The sequence below is a fragment of the Phyllobates terribilis genome, unplaced genomic scaffold, assembly GCF_046119375.1.
Source record: "Phyllobates terribilis strain yellow unplaced genomic scaffold, ASM4611937v1 Scaffold_1__5_contigs__length_1240528914, whole genome shotgun sequence".
NCBI lineage: Eukaryota > Metazoa > Chordata > Amphibia > Anura > Dendrobatidae > Phyllobates > Phyllobates terribilis.
The window spans coordinates 441758340-441780496 of NW_027362761.1; the positions used below are offsets into that span (position 1 = coordinate 441758340).

General features: G+C 44.2%; 1 protein-coding gene across 3 annotated transcripts in view; it reads left to right on the forward strand.

Annotated features, from left to right (window-relative positions):
* SLCO4C1 (solute carrier organic anion transporter family member 4C1) overlaps positions 1–11270 on the forward strand; it is a 221891-nt gene extending 210621 nt beyond the window's left edge. For all 3 annotated transcript variants that reach the window (XM_073677952.1, XM_073677943.1, XM_073677935.1), the window contains one exon: positions 10649–11270. In XM_073677952.1, coding sequence (XP_073534053.1) covers positions 10649–10773 — 125 coding nt within the window. In that variant the 3' untranslated portion in view covers positions 10774–11270. The remainder of the gene's footprint in view (positions 1–10648) is intronic.
* The last annotated feature ends 10887 nt before the right edge of the window (positions 11271–22157 follow it).

The following is a 22157-nucleotide window of genomic DNA, read 5'->3' on the forward strand; positions in this document are numbered from 1 at the left end:
TGAAAGCTTAAAACGGTTGGTAGGGTGATTTTAACCAATCATCAAGCTTTTACTCTCCCCAGGATGACACAGGGGTAGAAAAGTCGTTTCGGATCCATGATTTGTTCATCTTTATGAACGTGAGTCTGTCTACATTATCAGTGGAGAGCCGCGTGCGCTTATCTGTCAGCACACCACCAGCAGCGCTGAACACACGTTCAGACAGAACGCTGGCTGCGGGGCATGACAAGATCTCCAAGGCGTAAGTGGCTAGCTCCGGCCATTTATCCAGATTGGAAGCCCAAAAAGAGCAAGGGTCCAGTGACACAGTCGTGGCTTCAATGTTTACTTGGAGATACTCCTGTACCATCGTCTCTAGGCGTTGACTATGTGTCAGACTTCTTGTCTCCTGTGGCCTTGCAAAGGATGGGCTAAAAAAGTGGTGAAATGATTCCGCAAAATTGATGTTACCAGCAGATACTGTGGTTCTGTTACGGTTTGAGTGCTGAACACTTGACGGTCCCACGGTTGGCAAGTTGGAACTGTGAGATTCACTACGTGCACCACTGGTATTTTGTGGAAAAGCACATGTAAGATTCTGCAACAGTCTCTGCTGATACTCCTGCATGCGTGCATCCCTTTCTATGGCAGGAATAATTTCTGCAAATTTACTTTTGTACCGGGGATCTAACAGTGTGGCAACCCAGTAGTCAGGATTATTTCTAATTCTCACAATTCGAGGGTCATGTTGCAGGTAGTGCAGCAAGAAGGCACTCATGTGTGTTGCGCATCCAGGAGCACCAAGTCCCTGTTGTGTTGGTGGCGAGGTAACAATCATGCTTCCTTCCTCTGTCCTCTCCCCCCAACCTCGCACAACAGAAATGTGATCAAGGTCTCCCTCATCTGATGAGTCTTCCATCAGTTCGTCCTCCACTTCTTCCTGGGCTCCTGCACCTTCCTCACTAGTTTGGCTGCTACCATGCGCCCTGGTAAAACCATCTCCCCCACCCTCACATGCCTGCCGCCTTGGTGCTGCCGACCGTCTGGACCTTGCAGATTTTAGCCCTTCCGCATACAACTCCTCCTCCTCTACTTCCTCCACCTCCTCTTGTGCCACCACCTGACTCCGAATTCTGTTTAACATGTGCTCCAGCATGTAAATCACCGGAATAGTCATGCTGATAATGGCATCGTCAGCACTAAACATCTTCGTCGCCATTTCAAAACTGTGCAGAAGGGTGCATAGGTTCCTGATCTGAGACCATTCCTCCAGCGTGATTTGCCCCACCTCTGAATCTCGTTGGCCCAGGCTATACGTCAGAACGTATTGCACCAGGGCTTGTCGGTGCTGCCACAGTCGCTGCAACATGTGCAGAGTTGAATTCCACCGGGTAGGCACATCGCATTTTAGCCGGTGAAGTGGCAGGCCCAACGACTTCTGTAGAGATGTAAGTCGCTGAGCTGCGGGATGCGAACGGCGGAAGTGAGCACACAGCGACCGTGCCCTCTGCAGAAGGCCATCTAGTCCGGGATAGTGGGCTAAAAATTGCTGGACAACCAGGTTCAACACGTGAGCCATACAAGGCACGTGTGTGACATTGCCCCGGCGAAGGGCCGCACCCAGGTTTGCAGCATTGTCCAGTGGAGACAACCATTCATGAAATTGGTTCTCCAGAGCTGACCACAACTCCTCAGCTGTGTGACTCACATTTCCCAGACATTTCAATGTAAAAACCGCCTGATGACGTTGAGCCCTACTGCCAGCATAGTAAGGAGGTGTGCAGGATCCCTTCTGCGCAGTTAGAAAGCTTGTGGCATGACCAGACAGGCTTTGGGCGCAGGTGGAAGACCGAGAGGAGGTTGAGGAGGCAGAAGCAGTGGAGGAACTTTGACATAAAGAGGATTGACGCACAACTCGTGGGGACGGCAAGACTTGGACAGCAGCCCCTTGTCCTGCTGTCACCATAGTTACCCAGTGCCCAGTCAGCGACATGTAACGCCCCTGTCCATGCCTACTCGTCCAAGTGTCTGTGGTGAAATGCACCCTGTCACACACAGAGTTTCTCAAAGAAGCGGTGATGTTGTGTGCGACATGCTGGTGGAGCGCAGGCACACCTTTCTTTGAGAAGTAGTGCCGACTGGGCATCTGGTACTGGGGCACTGCGACGGACATAAGGTCTCGAAAATCCTCTGTGTCCACCAGGCGGAAAGGCAGCATTTCTGTAGCCAAGAGCTTGCAGATGGTGAAATTCAACCTCTTAGCTTTCTCATGGCTAGGAGGAAATGGTCTTTTACTTGTCCACATCTGAGGGACCGAGGGCTGGCTATTGTGCTTAGACGGGGTTGATAAGGGTGTCCCCGGCAAACTGCCGGTCTGTGAGGAAGATGCAGGCGGACATGTTAGGTTGCCTTGATCCAAAGGTGGTGCTATCGATGTCGGACAGCGCTCAACACCAGCTGGTGTTACCACCTCCAAAGAAAATGATGACCTGCCAATCACGCTGGCTGTTGCGGGTAAAGAGGTGGCAGGTCTGCGCCCCAAAACAGGTGTGACTGCTGTCCCCCCAGTCACAGAGGATGAAGAGGCCGCGGATGCACAAGATATGGCAGACGGTGATTGGCCCGGCCGGCTAGGCCGCATTGTAGCACACTGAGCTTCCCACTGCAACTTATGCTTCATGTCCATGTGCCGGTTCATGCATGAAGTACTCAAACTATGTATTTTTTGGCCTCTACTTAGCTTTTGCTGACAAATGTTACAGATAACACGAGTTGGGTCATCTTTATCGATCTGAAAAAATGCCCAGGCTATGCAAGGCTTCGCACCCATGCGACCTGAAGAGCCACCACGACTTGTGGTGAGAGGCAGAGTTGTGTTTGAGGATGCAGTTGTTGACGTGCTTCCAGTACTACGTCTCTGTCCAGGAAGGCGCAACCTGACCTCGTCGTCACTAGCATCTTCCTCCACCTCCTCTGCTGACCTCATCTCTTGGCTGACTGTGGGTTGACAGTAAGTGGGATCTCCGACCTCATCATCATCACCCTGTGCGTTATCACACCCGTCGTCCTCAGAGCCAACCTGTTCCTGCCCTGACAAAAAACTAAAGTTGTCGCTCCAATCAGGTATTTGAGTCTTATCATCGTCTTCCTCATTGTCTCCACCAACAGGAGTTACAGTTTGGGAATGAGGGTCTACATTATGGTCAGAACCTTCTGCGTCTGGTCCTGGATCCGACTCATAAAGATTCTGGGCATCAGTGCAGATCATTTCCTCGTCTGGATTCACAGAAGCGCTGGAGTCGACCTCTGATTCCCAGGCTATAGTATGAGTAAACAGCTCTGCAGACTCAACCATCTGTTCTACCTCATACTCAGACGGGCAGCTGGAGATTTGGGAGCTGTGAGGAAGCAAGTGCGATTTGGGTGACACCTTTGAGGACTGGAGTATTTGTGATGTTGAAGTTGATGTGGAGGAGAGCCCACTTAAAGGAGCACTTGATATCCGTTGAAGCACCTGCTGTTTTTGTGCCTCATCTGGAATTTGTAGCGATTGGCGTGGCCGTAAGAAAGGGATCTTATCACATTGTCCGCTAAAAGAAGTAGACATTTTAGTTTGGCTGGAAGATGGTCTTTCTTCTGCACCTACCCCACGGACACTACCTTTTTTCCCCTTCCCAACACGCCTATTCCCCTTTCCACCAGCAGCAGGCCTTTTTCCACTCATTTTGGTGGTTAACTAATTCACAACTCTGGAGTTGTTTGCACAAAAAAACAATGGATGGTAACCGAGCAGAGCTGAGTGGCCAAACTGTGGTATTAGGCCAAAACTATTGGCTGGGCTAGATGCAGAAAAAAATTATTTTTAATTTGCAACCTGATGGAGGTCAGTATAGATGGACTAATAGACCAAGTCCCACACACTGCTAGAAGCCCAAATATTTTTTCAGAGCTAGATGCAGAAAAAAATTATTTTTAATTTGCAACCTGATGGAGGTCAGTATAGATGGACTAATAGACCAAGTCCCACACACCGCTAGAAGCCCAAATATTTTTTCAGAGCTAGATGCAGAAAAAAATTATTTTTAATTTGCAACCTGATGGAGGTCAGTATAGATGGACTAATAGACCAAGTCCCACACACTGCTAGAAGCCCAAATATTTTTTCAGAGCTAGATGCAGAAAAAAATTATTTTTAATTTGCAACCTGATGGAGGTCAGTATAGATGGACTAATAGACCAAGTCCCACACACTGCTAGAAGCCCAAATATTTTTTCAGAGCTAGATGCAGAAAAAAATTATTTTTAATTTGCAACCTGATGGAGGTCAGTATAGATGGACTAATAGAACAAGTCCCACACGCTGCTAGAAGCCCAAATATTTTTTCAGAGATAAATGAAGAAAAAAATTATTTTTAATTTGCAACCTGATGGAGGTCAGTATAGATGGACTAATAGACCAAGTCCCACACACTGCTAGAAGCCCAAATATTTTTTCAGAGCTAGATGCAGAAAAAAATTATTTTTAATTTGCAACCTGATGGAGGTCAGTATAGATGGACTAATAGACCAAGTCCCACACACTGCTAGAAGCCCAAATATTTTTTCAGAGCTAGATGCAGAAAAAAATTATTTTTAATTTGCAACCTGATGGAGGTCAGTATAGATGGACTAATAGACCAAGTCCCACACACCGCTAGAAGCCCAAATATTTTTTCAGAGCTAGATGCAGAAATTTTTTTTATTCAATTTGCAACCTGATGGAGGTCAGTATAGATGGACTAATAGACCAAGTCCCACACACTGCTAGAAGCCCAAATATTTTTTCAGAGCTAGATGCAGAAAAAAATTATTTTTAATTTGCAACCTGATGGAGGTCAGTATAGATGGACTAATAGACCAAGTCCCACACACTGCTAGAAGCCCAAATATTTTTTCAGAGCTAGATGCAGAAAAAAATTATTTTTAATTTGCAACCTGATGGAGGTCAGTATAGATGGACTAATAGAACAAGTCCCACACGCTGCTAGAAGCCCAAATATTTTTTCAGAGATAAATGAAGAAAAAAATTATTTTTAATTTGCAACCTGATGGAGGTCAGTATAGATGGACTAATAGACCAAGTCCCACACACTGCTAGAAGCCCAAATATTTTTTCAGAGCTAGATGCAGAAAAAAATTATTTTTAATTTGCAACCTGATGGAGGTCAGTATAGATGGACTAATAGACTAAGTCCCACACACTGCTAGAAGCCCAAATATTTTTTCAGAGCTAGATGCAGAAAAAAATTATTTTTAATTTGCAACCTGATGGAGGTCAGTATAGATGGACTAATAGAACAAGTCCCACACGCTGCTAGAAGCCCAAATATTTTTTCAGAGATAAATGAAGAAAAAAATTATTTTTAATTTGGAACCTGATGGAGGTCAGTATAGATGGACTAATAGACCAAGTCCCACACACTGCTAGAAGCCCAAATATTTTTTCAGAGCTAGATGCAGAAAAAAATTATTTTTAATTTGCAACCTGATGGAGGTCAGTATAGATGGACTAATAGACTAAGTCCCACACACTGCTAGAAGCCCAAATATTTTTTCAGAGCTAGATGCAGAAAAAAATTATTTTTAATTTGCAACCTGATGGAGGTCAGTATAGATGGACTAATAGAACAAGTCCCACACGCTGCTAGAAGCCCAAATATTTTTTCAGAGATAAATGAAGAAAAAAATTATTTTTAATTTGCAACCTGATGGAGGTCAGTATAGATGGACTAATAGACCAAGTCCCACACACTGCTAGAAGCCCAAATATTTTTTCAGAGCTAGATGCAGAAAAAAATTATTTTTAATTTGCAACCTGATGGAGGTCAGTATAGATGGACTAATAGACCAAGTCCCACACACTGCTAGAAGCCCAAATATTTTTTCAGAGCTAGATGCAGAAAAAAATTATTTTTAATTTGCAACCTGATGGAGGTCAGTATAGATGGACTAATAGACCAAGTCCCACACACCGCTAGAAGCCCAAATATTTTTTCAGAGCTAGATGCAGAAAAAAATTATATTCAGTTTGCAACCTGATGGAGGTCAGTATAGATGGACTAATAGAATGATGCTATGCCCAAAAGATTTTACTTCACTAGGTGCAGTAAAAAAATTGGTATTCTATACACAGGTGGTATATCTTGCAACACAGATAGGCTACTCCACTGACTAACACACTCTGCAATAGGCCAAAAAGGATTAGCTTTGCTAGATTCAGCCAAATGCTGTGAAAAAAACTTGCACAGCACTGGCACAGACCTGCCTGGCAAAAACTGATAGGAACTGATGTAACCTAGTCCTGAAAAGGACTCCAATTACAATTAGTCTTTACTCCCACAATCTATCTATTTAAGAGCACAGACCTGCCTGATAAAAGTCGTAGGAAATGCTGTAACCTAGTCCTTAAAAGGACTGCAATCACAACTATTCCCTACTCCCAAGCTATCTGTATATTTGTGCGAAAATTGGCTTGAAATTAACAAGGTATAGCGCACACAGCAACAGCGGTGCCGTCTAACACGCAGCTGCAGCAGTGAGAAAATGGTGGCGACGGGGAAAATGGCTTGGTCTTATAGGGCAAGGACATGTGACATACACTGCCAATCACACATGCCCTTGCTTGTGTGAAAAAAAGCACTTCGCTCCGTGTGTGCGCTGCTGATAGGCTGACAGATTGCACCTCCCCACTGCAAATGCGGGAAAGAGAAAAAAAAATGGAGATCTTCATTGTTCCTGCAGAGATCCATCCCCTGCCCCTCCCCCCGCCCCGCTGTACACTCAAACTGCGTATTAACATTAATTTTCATCATTACTGAGAAAAAATCCAGTTATGATTTTGGTGCACGAACAGTTATCGAACATAACCTCGAACAGCCGAATTTTTCTCAAATTGTTCGTGTTCGCCGACCGGCTCGAACACCGCCCAAAACAGCTCGAATTTGAGATTGGCGAACAGTTCGAGTAGAACAACGCTCATCTCTAGTCTGAATACTTTCCAGACCCACTGTAAATGTATAAGTAGCTACGTTAGTTTTTATGAGTGTCAGACTCCATTTAAAGAGGTAACCTAGTGTCAGGCACCATTTAATAACTATATAAATATTGAATGAAAGAGAAGAAAGGTTTTAAGAAATTTAAGATGTTGTCTCTTCTTAGTTCATTAATAGAATGGCCCATAGAGACAGTGACTGACACCTAGAGAGCTTCTGCAGACAGATAATATCTATCGCCGACCCCTATTATTAGTGTATCTTGCCATCTATAGTTATGTTTAATCTGCCTAAAATATAAAGAAACACTTACTTTTTGGTTCCTCACAGTTTTCCTACGTCTGCTGTGTGAAGTCCTCATTGCCTCTTGGTTTACTGTCTGGCATGATTAAATGTTGCAGATTCATGCTGCCCAAACCACAGGCAGCAAGAATCAGACCCTGGATTTATATTTGCAGCAATATACAGTACAGACCAAAAGTTTGGACACACCTTCTCATTTAACGATTTTTCTGAATTTTCAAGACTATGAAAATTGTACATTCACACTGAAGGCATCAAAACTATGAATTACCACATGTGGAATTATATACTTAACAAAAAAGTGTGAAACAACTGAAAATATGTCTTAGATTCTAGGTTCTTCAAAGTAGCCACCTTTTGCTTTGATGACTGCTTTGCACACTCTTGGCGTTCTCTTGATGAGCTTCAAGAGGTAGTCACCGGAAATGGTCTTCCAACAATCTTGAAGGAGTTCCCAGAGATGCTTAGCACTTGTTGGCCCTTTTTCCCTCACTCTGCGGTCCAGCTCACCCCAAACCATCTCGATTGGGTTCAGGTCTGGTGACTGTGGAGGCCAGGTCATCTGGCGTAGCACCCCATCACTCTCCTTCTTGGTCAAATAGCCCTTACACAGCCTGGAGGTGTGTTTGGGGTCATTGTCCTGTTGAAAAATAAATGATGGTCCAACTGAATGCAAACCGGATGGAATAGCATTCTGCTGCAAGATGCTGTGGTAGCCATGCTGGTTCAGTATGCCTTCAATTTTGAATATATCCCCAACAGTGTCACCAGCAAAACACCCCCACACCATCACACCTCCTCCTCTATGCTTCACGGTGGGAACCAGGCATGTAGAGTCCATCATTTCACCTTTCCTGCGTCACACAAAGACACGGTGGTTGGAACCAAAGATCTCAAATTTGGACTCATGAGACCAAAGCACAGATTTCCACTGTAGAGATGTTGTAGAGATGTGTCTGCTGCTAGAACTCTGTGTGGCATTGACCTGGTCTCTAATCTGAGCTGCTGTTAACCTGCAATTTCTGAGGCTGGTGACTCGGATAAACTTATCCTCAGAAGCAGAGGTGACTCTTGGTCTTCCTTTCCTGGGGCGGGACTCATGTGAGCCAGTTTCTTCGTAGCGCTTGATGGTTTTTGCAACTGCACTTGGGGACACCTTCAAAGTTTTCCCAATTTTTCGGACTGACTGACCTTCATTTCTTAAAGTAATGATGGCCACTTGTTTTTCTTTACTTAGCTGCTTTTTTCTTGCCATAATACAAATTCTAACAGTCTATTCAGTAGGACTATCAGCTGTGTGTCCACCAGACTTCTGCACAACACAACTGATGGTCCCAACCCCATTTATAAGGCAAGAAATCCCACATATTTAACCTGACAGGGCACACCTGTGAAGTGAAAACCATTTCCGGTGACTACCTCTTGAAGCTCATCAAGAGAATGCCAAGAGTGTGCAAAGCAGTCATCAAGCAAAAGGTGGCTACTTTGAAGAACCTAGAATATAAGACATATATTTAGTTGTTTCACACTTTTTTGTTAAGTATATAATTCCACATGTGTTAATTCATAGTTTTGATGCCTTCAGTGTGAATTTACAATTTTCATAGTCATGAAAATATAGAAAAATCTTTAAATGAGAAGGTGTGTCCAAACTTTTGGTCTGTACTGTATGTTTTAATATGAAACACTGTGGCATGTTAGCTTAAACATACTTTGAAAAGCAGCTGGCTGGGGACTTTGGTCCCTATTCATCAAGACTGGTGTCTTGAGAAGTCAGAAGCATCTTAAAGGGAACCTGTCACCCCCCTGGCACTTATCTGACCTCTAATATAGGCATACAGATGATAGAAATGTAAATATATACCTACCTGTATGCCTCATATTAAAGGTCTTGTTGCTGTGAAAGGTCTTTTTATTTATTCTGGTTTCTGAGGGGTTCCCGTCCCGGGGCCCGCAAGAAATCCCGCCTATGGTTTTAATTATAATGGATGCCCCCTCCCCTGCACATCACAGTGCCCTGTGCCACGGGCAAATCCCACTTCTGCGCACTTCACCTTTTACAGAAGGCGCTCTTCTTCATGTCGTCTATGTATCATTGTAGAGCAGGGATCTTGTGCGCAGGCGCCAGGAAGTCACAGTGACTCGCCATCACCTGCGCACAAGATCCCTGCTCTACAATGATACATAGACGGCAGGAAGAAGTGCGTCTTGCGTAAAAGTTTAAGTGCGCAGGCGTGGGATCTGGCCGCGGCGACTGCACGTTACAGTGCACTGTGATGTGCAGGGGAGGGGGGAAACATAATTAATACAGTAGGTGGGATTTCTTGCGTGCCCCAGGCCTGCAAGATATCAGAAACAAGAATGAATAAAAAGACATTTCACACCAACAAGACCTCTAATATGAGGCATACAGGTAGGTATAGATTTACATTTCTATCACCTGTATGTCCATATTAGAGGTCAGATAAGTGCCAGGGGATGACAGATTCCCTTTAAGAAGTGCATGTCTCTTATTAAATCAGGTGCATCTTAAAAGTGGCATGCGCTTCTGTGCGCTTTACCACAAATCTTACCTCAGTCAGCCACAGTCCATCCCACCCTCATCCCGCCCCTAGCTCCAACCATTTTGGCCAAACCGGCCAACACTGGCATGAAAACTCTGTGTTGCGCAAAATAAAAAGTCAACTTTTCACATCATTTTGCATCAGAATTCAGGCATAATTGCTCTAAGAATTGTAGCTTATGTGTCTCGGCAGACTAGTCTGAGGTAGGTCCCTGACAAGCTTCTTCCTGCCCTGTTACCGTTGATTGACAGGTCTCTTCCTAGTTGTGCGCATCAAGAGAAACCTGTCAGTCAAAAGGATTGGGTGCAGAGTAGTCTTGGACCAGTCACCTGAGACATATAGGCCCCCAGTTATCATTTGCAATTTAATTAAATATTTTTTTTTCTTGTGGCATTTAGTGCATTTTTATTTGCACCAAAGTATTCAAAATGATGCACTCAGTTCATGAGTTTTGCACAAAGTCTGTGGTTCAGGGAGCGTGAATCTGATGACAAGTTTCTTTTAAGGTCCAGGTCAGCATGGCGGCCTAATGCAGTGACATCACTACGCGGCTAGTTACGATTGGCGTCTCAGTTTTTTGTAGTTTATTTTTTTCATGGTCTATTTACTTGGATGCAGACTGTAGAAAATGCTGAAGAATCTATTACATGATATCAGTAAATAGTGATATTGTTCATTATCACATACAAGTATAGCTAGTGATTTTTCCTATGTGTGACCTATATAAAGGCCATAAACAAGTACTAATTCATTTTGATTCTCTTCTTTTAGGTGCAGCAAGCAAAGCCATCACAATCATTTTCCTTGTTGTAGCATATTTTAAATATAAACCTCCACCAAGCAAACCTGACCCTTCACAGGAAAATGGAAAGGTCATCTCTTCAGAGGCACTATAAGAAGACTGTAATGGACATATTGATGTACATCGTTGATTTTGTGTAATATTATACCTTATCTATAGTTCTCACATTGTTCTTCCTCAAATAATCAAAAACAAAGCCAAAAAAATAAATGGAATCCATAACCGTGGAAACTAATACTTTCCCATGGGAAATTTTTGTAAGGTGAAGAATTGAGGCCTGAACAAAGCTGAATTTATTGTGTTTTTTAATATCTTCTTTAGAAGATTTATTGGAAGGTTATATTAACCTTTTCAGCTTGACTGGTGACAGTATGTTAGGAACTTTGCTGAACTTAAACTGCATTTTCACTTTGGGACACTATTTACATACGGAGTTAATCTACATAAAAAGTTGAACTTGTGAATACATTGTAATACTTGGCTCACATTGATCCTAAAATAGAACCTGCACTAGGCTTTAGAGTTGAAATTTCCCAGGAAAAAGCATGCTTTGATGATTTACATTTTGCGAAGACTTTGTACTTAAAGAGTTGTCTGGGCAAAATAAAAAAACAAACAAGAAAACTAAGTGATACTAACCTACCAGCAGCTTCCAGGATCCATTGCAGGTCATGCAATGTAATATTTTCATGTAGCTTAACAGTGAGCCCCTAGCGTCAATGTAACTGGTGGGCCCTTGCCACTCCAGGCAACACTGCTCGTCACTATTTTTCCTTGCACAGTAGCGCTGTACAGAAAACTGCAGCATTGGCCACTCCATCCTTCTCAGGATTGATGGGGTTCTTCACAGAGGTTAGATACCCTCCGGTCATAAAGTTATGGTATATCTCAAAAATTCTATGGATCATTTACGCTAAATTGGGCCATAGCAAGTAAATGCATTCCAATGATACACTGAAAAAGATAAATGGAAATGACCCTATAAATCAGCCATCAGAACTTGCTCTATTATCAGATTGTTCTTTCTTGCAAAGAGTCAGTTCCACCCAGTGTCTTATTCACCAGCTGTGTATGTTCTATTGTTCTGTACCAACTTGTTAGTATTTTTGAACAAATCGTGACCATGACTGGAATTCCTGGACAATAGATTTATCTGTATTCCACTAAGTTGAGCATATGACTTGATAGATAAAACTGTTTATATTCCTTTTGTATATTTCCCATTATCAATATTCAAATATATGGAGTTTGGCTTGAATGAGGAATAGTAGACCATAAATAAGTGGAACCCATCAATGTTTTATAAATTGTATTTTAAATAAATTTTACTTCAGAATAATGTTTCCTGGATTTATTCTCTATCTGTAGCAGATATAAGTCATTTACTCTTCTTTATGAACAATTTCCTATAAATGTTTGATGTAAAGGGGTATGCTTATTTAAAAACATATTAACCCTTTGACGCAATATCATGCACTCGTACATACAGTATATGTGGTTGCTGGAGTGATCTCGTGTGGAGAGAGCTGAGGAACTGTGTTCTCTCCACACGTGGCAGATACTTGCCATACTAAATAGTTGGCATCTGTCTCTAAGGTCTCGGTCCCTTTATCAGTATTTGCTCAGTATTCGGTTAGTATTTTTTCTCAGGAGTGAGAGCCACAACCTGGTGAGGAACAATCAGAGAAAAGGTATAATAGAAATAAGTGCACCATTTCTGCATTTGTCACCCACTCCTGGTTTTGGCTTCCACTCCTGAGAAAAAATACTGAGAGAATACTGATAGTGGGGCCGTGGCCTAATAAAAATAACCCCCAGTTGCACTCCATCATGCAAAAAAATACCCTCACCAAGCTCAATCGATGGAAAAACAAAAATGTTACGGATTATCTATACTTAAAAAAAATCTATATAAGTTTGGTATCTATATAATTATACTGTCCTAGAGAATCATGATTCAGAGTAACTTTTACCACAGAATGTACACCATTAAAGCAAAACACAAAAAACAATGGCAGAATTGCATTTTTTTCTAATTTAACCACACTTGGAATTTTTTTCCTGTTTTTTCAGTACATCAAGAGGTAAAATGAATGTCAACATTCATAGCTGCAACTTGTCCTGCAAAAAACTAGCCATCATATAGGTATAAACCAAAGAAGAGAACCAAACATATTGGTCATAAAATATCAAAACTCAGTGTGTTAATTAAATTTTTTTTACTATTTTATTCACAGTCAATGGTTCATGGTGGCACTGTAAACCAGAAGTTCACACACACATGTACCCTATTTGTACATAGTCTATCATGAGTATCTCCAACGGAGCAGACATACAGATGGTCTGAACGGGAGCTCGCTCTTCCAGACTCTTGCTCAGTCCACATGCTTGGCATTTTCGACACGCTTCAACTACCATCTTCTCTAAGTCTGGGCAATATACCATTCTTTGTAGCCACTTATAAGTCTTCTTGCTCCCGAAATGAGCCCCTCTCTCATGGGCATCTCGAGCGGCAACTGGACCCAACGCCATTGAATTCACCACCTGTTGTCAGTTCTGCAACTCTAAGAGTAGGTAAACCTGACGACATAAGAGACCTTGCACCACATTCAGCTTATCCCATTGACGCGGCAGTTTTTCACCTTCCGGGGACAATCTCTCCCGCTCCTCTGGCCGGGGCTATATATTAGCCTTGACCCAGCGTTACACGCATCTTACATCTCTGTTCTCATCCTGGGCCCGCTCCCAATCTGCAGTAGTTTTCCCGAGCACTGTAGCCATTCCAGAGGCCACCCCACTTGAATGTACCATGCTCCAGAAGACAGGCAGTTGGCCCAGGTCAGGTGTCTCAATGTCCTCCAGTTCATCATCGATATTCCTCACCGGTGGCTCCATCGGAACTCAAGATAGTGTGTCTTCGTTTCCATTCTCCCTTCCTGATCGGAACTTGATACGGTAGTTGAACTTAGTCAGCCGTGCCATCCACCTCTGCTCCAGTGCCCCCAGTTTGGCGTTCTCCAGGTGGGCCAGTGGATTGTTATCCATCATGACTACCACTTCAGCCCCCGCTAAGTACTCCGCAAATCGTTCGGTCATCGCGCAAACCAAGGCCAGCAGTTCTAGCCTGAAAGAACTATAATTCCTGGGGTTACGTTCTGTCTCTCTTAGAGAACGGCTTCCATATGCGATCACTCTCTCCCAGCCATCTTGTACCTGCGACAACACTGCTCCCAAACCATGCAGGCTCCCATCTGTATAGAGCGGGAATGGAGTATCAAACCGGGCGTAAGCCAGAATAGGTGCGCTGGTTAGGGCGGCTTTCACCTTCTCAAAGGCCTTCTGTTGCTGAGAGCTCCACTGAATGGGGCGGTTCTTGGGTTCTCGAGTTGTGCCTCTGAGAAGTTCGCTCAAGGAACCAACCAGATGAGCGAACTTAGGGACAAACCGTCCGTAATATCCTGCTAGTCCTAAAAAGGCTCTCACCTCTCGCAACGTTCTCGGCTGAGGCCACTTCTGGACAGCCTCAATCTTACTGGCAGCTGGTTGTACTCCTTCGGGAGTCACCACATGACCCAAGTATTCTATACAATCTTGAAACAATTGGCATTTCTGAGGTTTGATCTTCAGCCCATGGTCACGAAGTCGCTGCAGGACCTGCTGAAGCTTCTGAAGATGATCCTGAAACGATGTTCCGAACACCACCACATCATCCAGGTAGATCAACACGGACTCAAAGGTCACTCAAGCAATGAATGTTCCATTAGTCGCTGAAAGGTTCCAGGCGCATTGGAAAGACCAAAAGGCATTCTGTTAAATTCATAGAGTCCCATGGGTAGGATGAACGCCGTATTCGCCTTGTCCTTCTCAGCCACCGGGACTTGCCAATATCCGCTGGCCAAGTCAAGAATAGAAAAGTACTTAGCCCGACCCAGGGCTGATAGCGATTCTTCATTCCAGGGGAGGGGGTAGGCGTCTTGTACAGTCATGGCCAAAAGTATTTAGAATGAGACAAATAATAGTAATTTTTCCAAAGTTTACTGCTTCATTTTTTGTAATGGCAATTTGCATATACTCCTGAATGTCAAAGAGTGATCAGCTTAACAGCAATTACTGTACTTGCAAAGTCAATATTTGCCCAGAAAATTAACTTTAACCCCCAAAGCACATTTCAACATCATTGCAGTCCTGCCTTAAAAGGAGCAGCTAACATTGTTTTAGTGATTGATCCATTAACACAGGTGTGGGTGTTGATGAGGACAGGGCTGGCGATCAATCAGTCATGATTAAGTAAGAATGACATCACTGGACACTTTAAAAGGAGGCTGGTTCTTGGTATCATTGTTTCTCTTCAGTTAACCATGGTTATCTCTAAAGAAACACGTGCAGCCATCATTGCACTGCACAAAAATGGCCTGACAGGGAAGAGTATCGCAGCTACAAAGATTGCACCTCAGTCAACAATCCTACGCATCATCAAGAACTTCAAGGAGAGAGCTTCCATTGTTGTCAAAAAGGCTCCAGGGCGCCCAAGAAAGACCAGCAAGCGCCAGGACCGTATCTTAAAACTGTTTCAGCTGCAGGATCGGACTACCAGCAGTGCCGAGCTTGCTCAGGAATGGCAGCAGGCTGGTGTGAGTGCTTCTGCATGCACTGTGAGGCGGAGACTCTTTGAGCAAGGGCTGGTTTCAAGGAGGGCAGCAAAGAAGCCACTTCTCTCCAGAAAAAACATCAGGGACCGACTGATATTCTGCAAAAGGTACAGGGAGTGGACTGCTGAGGACTGGGGCAAAGACATTTTCTCTGATGAATCCCCTTTTCGATTGTTTGGGACATCTGGAAAACAGCTTATTCGGAGAAGAAGAGGTGAGCGCTACCACCAGTCTTGTCTCATGCCAACTGTAAAGCATCCTGAAGCCATTCATGTGTGGGGTTGCTTCTCAGCCATGGGAATCGGCTCACTCACAGTCTTGCCTAAAAACACAGCCATGAATAAAGAATGGTACCAGAATGTCCTCCAAGAGCAACTTCTCCCAACCGTCCAAGAGCAGTTTGGCGCCCAACAATGCCTTTTCCAGCATGATGGAGCACCTTGCCATAAAGCAAAGGTGATAACTAAATGGCTCATGGAACAAAACATAGAGATTTTGGGTCCATGGCCTGGAAACTCCCCAGATCTTAATCCCATTGAGAACTTGTGGTCAATCATCAAGAGACGGGTGGACAAACAAAAACCAACAAATTCTGGCAAAATGCAAGCATTGATTATGCAAGAATGGACTGCTATCAGTCAGGATTTGGTCCAACAGTTGTTTGAGAGCATGCCAGGGAGAATTACAGAGGTCTTGAAGAAGAAGGGGCAACACTGCAAATATTTACTTGCTGCATTAACTCATTCTAACTGTCAATATAACCTATTGGTACTCATAATATGATTGCAATTATATTTCTGTATGTGATATAAACATCAGACAAACACTAATAAAAACCAGAGGCCAGCAGATCATGTGAAAATATTATTTTGGTGTCATTCTCAAAACTTTTGGCCATGACTGTACTGTGTAGGCATTCAATTTTCGATAATCATCACAGAATCGAAGGGACACATCTTTTCTACTTACCAAGACCACTGGCGCTGCCCTTGGACTCTGGCTCTCTCGTATTACCTGGTTGTCCAGCATGTTGGCTGCCATGTTCTTTACTTCTTGATACACCTTCGGAGGGATCTGTCGATAATGTTCCAAAATTGGGGGCATGTCCCCAGTTGGAATCTCATGCTTGATGGTAGAGGAACACCCAAAATCTTCACCATGATGGGAGAAAGCCTCCTGGAATTCCCATAAGGTATCTTCCAGGAGCCTCTGTTGAGCAAGGGTCAGGGTCCAGTGATCCACTCCCATCCGATCCATTATGATTCGGCCGTTCCACTCAGCAGTCTAGTCTTCCTCCCTGGTCAGTTCAACAGCATAAGTCCAGGCTGATCTCCTATCGGGGCGGAGGATAAACCCTGTTCTTCTGAGAATCTCTCCATCAGACGCATAGACTTCAGCCAGCAACGTACCCCTGGGTATAGTAACTTCGCTATCCAGCACTTTAATGAAACGGATGGGCACACAGTCATCTCTCACAGTCGCTAGTGCATGGGCCACCAAGGGTTTAGTCTGGGACGGTTCCTCGAACATTGGTTCAATCTGCACTTCCAGACCATTCAGCCTCCGCGAGGTTCCCACAGGCAGCATCAGAAGTTGTTCTCTGTTCGGTGCAATCACCACTGATGTACGGGAGGAAACCTTGATTAGACATATGGGTCGACCAGACGTGGCACTTTTCTGGAAGGTACAACTTCCCACCATCTGCTGAAGGACCCTCTGGGTTGGCTGGTGGGTTGTAGTGTGTTGCCAGTACCGCGGTCCTTCCTTAGCGAACAGGTGGTGATCCAGATCTCGTAATATGTTCATCTCCAAGGTTACGTCCATTCCTCTCCTAGAGGGATGATCCACCAGGACCAGTCCTCACGTACCGATGTCTTGACCACATATCTTCACTCTCATCCACACGATTCCCTTCATGAGCACCTGGCCATTGTTTGCTGCTGTAAGACAAATAACTCTCCCGTCTTCAGGTTCCATCATATGGTCGAAAAAGCTCTTGAAGATCTCTAGGGGCATAATGGTGCATTCAGACCCGGTATTCACCAAACACCTCACCTTCTGGCCTTCAAAATCAGCTTCTAGCACCGGACTGCATGAATATAAATCGTGTTCTCCACGTTGTGGGCTTTGCAATTCGGGGGCCGCTGCAGGGCGCCGAGTTACTGCAGCGGTTGATAGCTTAAAGCTGGCCCCATCATCTTGAGGTCAGTACCGACGTCGCAATCCCTGGCAAAGTGGCCAAATCAACGACAATTTCTACAGAAAGGCCTCCTGAGTCTCTGAGCACCAGATGTGTTTCCTCCGTTTTGCCTCTGCACCTGAGTCAGGACACATATAGGATCTCGGGGAGCTGGAACTGTCTTCAGAGGTTGGACCGACCTCATTTGCATCTGGGACACTTCGAGTCGCAGATCTTTTATTTCTGCCTGGACAACATTCTTCAGAGTCTCCCCACCTTCAGACCTCGTTGGGATGTCCATCACTTGAGTGCTACCCACTACTTTCTCGACCACAGGCGTGGACTCCTCCTCCCACTCTATTGCGGCAAGGTAAACATTGTAAAACGTCATCCGGGTCATCTCTTGCAACTTGTCCCGCAGGAATTTACTCCAAGAATGTACTGATCCCGCAACAGCCTATCCACCTCCTGGAAAGCTCCAATAGAATTGAGATCCCGCTGCTGTACTTAATTCAATGTTTCTTGCAAGGCATTGGAGTATTGCATTAAAGTTTCGCCTTCCCGCTGCGGCCGGTTGAAAAAGAAACTTCGCAGTTGAGTCACTTTGGCATGCCCCCCGTGGGTTCTTCCCAGCAGTGCGAGTATTTTTTCTAAGGTGTCCCTTTTTGACTTGGGCTGTACCATTACTGTCCACCTGGCGTCACCCTCTATTGCATTCAATGCTATTTCTGCTCGCAACTCCGGGATCAAATTGCTTATTTTCATCACTCTCCGCACCTTTTCTATCCAATCTTGCAACAACATGTTTTACCGTCTATTTTGGCAAATGCTGTAATAGTGCCCCAACCGGAAGGTATCCGGCTGAAGCAGAGGCAGAAGGAGGTGGGTTCAGTATGAGGGGTTGATGAGCCTCCATGTCCTCGTCCAAGGCAATCGCTGTTTCCTGCCCACTACGCCAAGCTGTAGACCGTGTACCGGGGAGGTCACTCTCAGAATACAGAGGGCCAAGGACAAAGAATACTAACAGACAATTTGTTGGGGAACACATTTTTACTACGAACAGGAACTGGGTTGCCCCGGCAATGCTAGAAAGGAACACAAACTTCATACACACCTAGCTCAAGACAGCTAGGACCCCTGCGCTGCACAACTGACAGGACCAGTATGTACTACAAGATGAACTATAATTTGCCTAACCAGTGGTTCCACCTAATGCGGTAATCTAGTGTTACCCAGAACAATGATGCAATCAGATGGGTGCACGAGGAGGCCCCTGCAGTGGTTGCAGCGCAAAAGTTCACAAACTTAACAACACTCTAAGTTTACAATACTGTTATTCTATCTATACACAAGCTAACCACAGGGGGGAGTCTCTAGCTAGGGTTCACCCAAACCTGCCTACAACCAATGTCTTTAATTGAGGACCTGTGTTTGGTGCCAAACTCTTCCTGCTATTTGCATGCATGCATCTACGGGGATCCCTGTGGTGGTGCCTGAGCTCAGGACTTACTGGCCATTAACTGATCTCTGAAGAAGCTGTCTCATTGTCTGATTGGGCACTTAGCTGGGAGACTGAGGAGAGGGTCCTGACCTCGTCACAGGAGCGCAGTTTCAGTCTGACAGACTAGCAGAAGGCCCTTCACGTCACTCAGATGCCTTGGGGAGAATCCAACTCTGCATCCAACTATAGTCATCCTCCAAAGTGATTCTTTCTCTTTAGCTAAAGTCACAGGCAAAGCTTCACCTTCACTCAAAGTTCTGTTCTACTCCCAGAATGCTGCACACACAGAGCTTTTAGGATGCAGCAGCACCAACTGCCTCCTCTCCTCACTTCCTGCTTTCACTGACTAAAACACCATCAAGTTTTCCATAGAGTCCCTTTCAGAGGCAGCAGAGACTTCTTGTGGCCAGAGGCTGATACCACAGTCTGTTATTTTCTAAGCATAGATAAGAACATATTTTATATGTTCAGTTTTCAATCTTACATAAAGCAATTTGTCCTTTTGGATCCAACATGTACTGTACTCGTGTTTTGGCTGTTTTTGTTTTCTAAGCTTTATTCAGAATATATTGTGTTCCCTCTTCTTTTCTATTTTAGCAAATATTTGTTCATCACCTATTAATTATTAATTAAATTGTAGAAATGCATATTTTCCATTTTTGGTTTATATTTTTAAATCCTTTCCTTTGCATTTTTTATTAAAGCAGCCCTACTACCTGTATAGTCTGCACTACTTAAGGGCATAATGTTCTAGGCAAATTAATAAAAAATCATGCCATTTTCTTATTGATCCTAACAAGCAGCTGCAGATTATGCGTAGCCGATACTCGAGCAAGCTCGCTACTCGATCGAGTATTGCGGGTGCTCGAGTCCCCGGCCTACATGTTTTGCGGCTGTTAGACAGCCAATAAACATGTGGGGATTGCCTGCCATACACAGTAATGCCTCAGCCATGTTGGCTATTGGCATTACTGTGATTGTCCATCCTCGTTGCGCCATTGGGTCTTATAGAAGACCCGGTGACGCGATGCTCGGCACACTGTACTCTGGAAGTAAACTGGGTGTCATAGATAAAACTACACCCACCTGCAAATGTAATTTTAACATTTTACTACCTTATATTGACATGTGGTGTGTGTGACATGGTCAGACATATCCTGTTTAATTTATGAAGGAGGTACTCTGAAACTCACAAAGCCTGTGCAGACAATGCAAGAAATGCCAAAAATTAGAAGGAAGAGGGACTTAAATACACCTTGTATTAGACATGAAGGAGTACCTCATACACATTCTGTTAAAACTGTTAGGTAGTGGGACTCCTAGACATATAAAGCCTGTGCACTAAGTGCAATGGCTGCCAAAAATTAGAAAAAGGTACTGCAATGCACCCTGGAATACACATAGAGGAAGGCCTCAGAAAACATTTATTTTTCTTTCCTATTTTTAAGGAGTGAGACTCCTAGACTAGTAAAGCCTATGCACTAAGTGCAAGGGCTGAAAAAATTTACCCCTAGGGGGTATGCATATATATACAGTGCCTACAAGTAGTATTCAACCCCCTGCAGATTTAGCTGGTTTGATAAGATGCAAATAAGTTAGAGCCTTCAAACTGCAAACGAGAGTAGGTTTTATGAACAGAAGCATAAATCTTACAAACCAAAAAGTTATGTTGCTCAGTTGAATTTTATTAAATTTTAAACATAAAAGTGTGGGTCAATTATTATACAACCCCTATGTTTAATATTTTGTGGAATAACCCTTGTTTGCAATTACAGCTAATAATCGTCTTTTATAAGACCTGATCAGGCCGGCACACGTCTGTGGAGTTATCTTGGCCCACTCCTCCATGCAGATCTTCTCCAAGTTATCTAGGTTCTTTGGGTGTCTCATGTGGACTTTATTCTTGAGCTCCTTCCACAAGTTTTCAATTGGGTTAAGGTCAGGAGACTGACTAGGCCACTCCAACACCTTGACTTTTTCCCTATTGAACCAGGCCTTGGTTTTCTTGGCTGTGTGCTTTGGGTCGTTGTCTTGTTGGAAGATGAAATTACGACCCATCTTAAGATCCTTGATGGAGGAGCGGAGGTTCTTGGCCAAAATCTCCAGGTAGGCCGTGCTATCCATCTTCCCATGGATGCGGACCAGATGGCCAGGCCCCTTGGCAGAGAAACAGCCCCACAGCATGATGCTGCCACCACCATGCTTGACTGTAGGGATGGTATTCTTGGGGTCGTATGCAGTGCCATCCAGTCTCCAAACGTCACGTGTGTGGTTGGCACCAAAGATCTCGATCTTGGTCTCATCAGACCATAGAACCTTGAACCAGTCTGTCTCAGAGTCCTCCAAGTGATCATGAGCAAACTGTAGACGAGCCTTGACATGACGCTTTGAAAGTAAAGGTACCTTACGGGCTCGTCTGGAACGGAGACCATTGTGGTGGAGTACGTTACTTATGGTATTGACTGAAACCAATGTCCCCACTGCCATGAGATCTTCCCGGAGCTCCTTCCTTGTTGTCCTTGGGTTAGCCTTGACTCTTCGGACAAGCCTGGCCTCGGCACGGGAGGACACTTTCAAAGGCTGTCCTGGCCGTGGAAGGCTAACAGTAGTTCCATAAGCCTTCCACTTACAGATGATGCTCCCAACAGTGGAGACAGGTAAGCCCAACTCCTTGGAAAGGGTTTTGTACCCCTTGCCAGCCTTGTGACCCTCCACGATCTTGTCTCTGATGGCCTTGGAATGCTCCTTTGTCTTTCCCATGTTGACCATGTCTGAGTGCTGTTCACAAGTTTGGGGAGGGTCTTAAATAGTCAGAAAAGGCTGGCAAAAGAGATCTTTAATCCACACATGTGAAGCTCATTATTCTTGGTGCCTGAACTACTTCTTAATACTTTAGGGGGACCAAACAGAATTCTTGTGGTTTGAGGGGTTGAATAATAAATGACACTCTGAATTAACTTTTTACGTTTTAAAAAACAAAAAAAAACAAAAACAAAAACAAAATTTGCTGCAGTGCATTTCCCACTTCCAGGCTGATCTACAGTACAAATGTCACAATGCCAAGTTAATTCCGCATGTGTCAACCAGCTAAATCTGCAGGGGGTTGAATACTACTTGTAGGCACTGTATACATATATATATATATATAT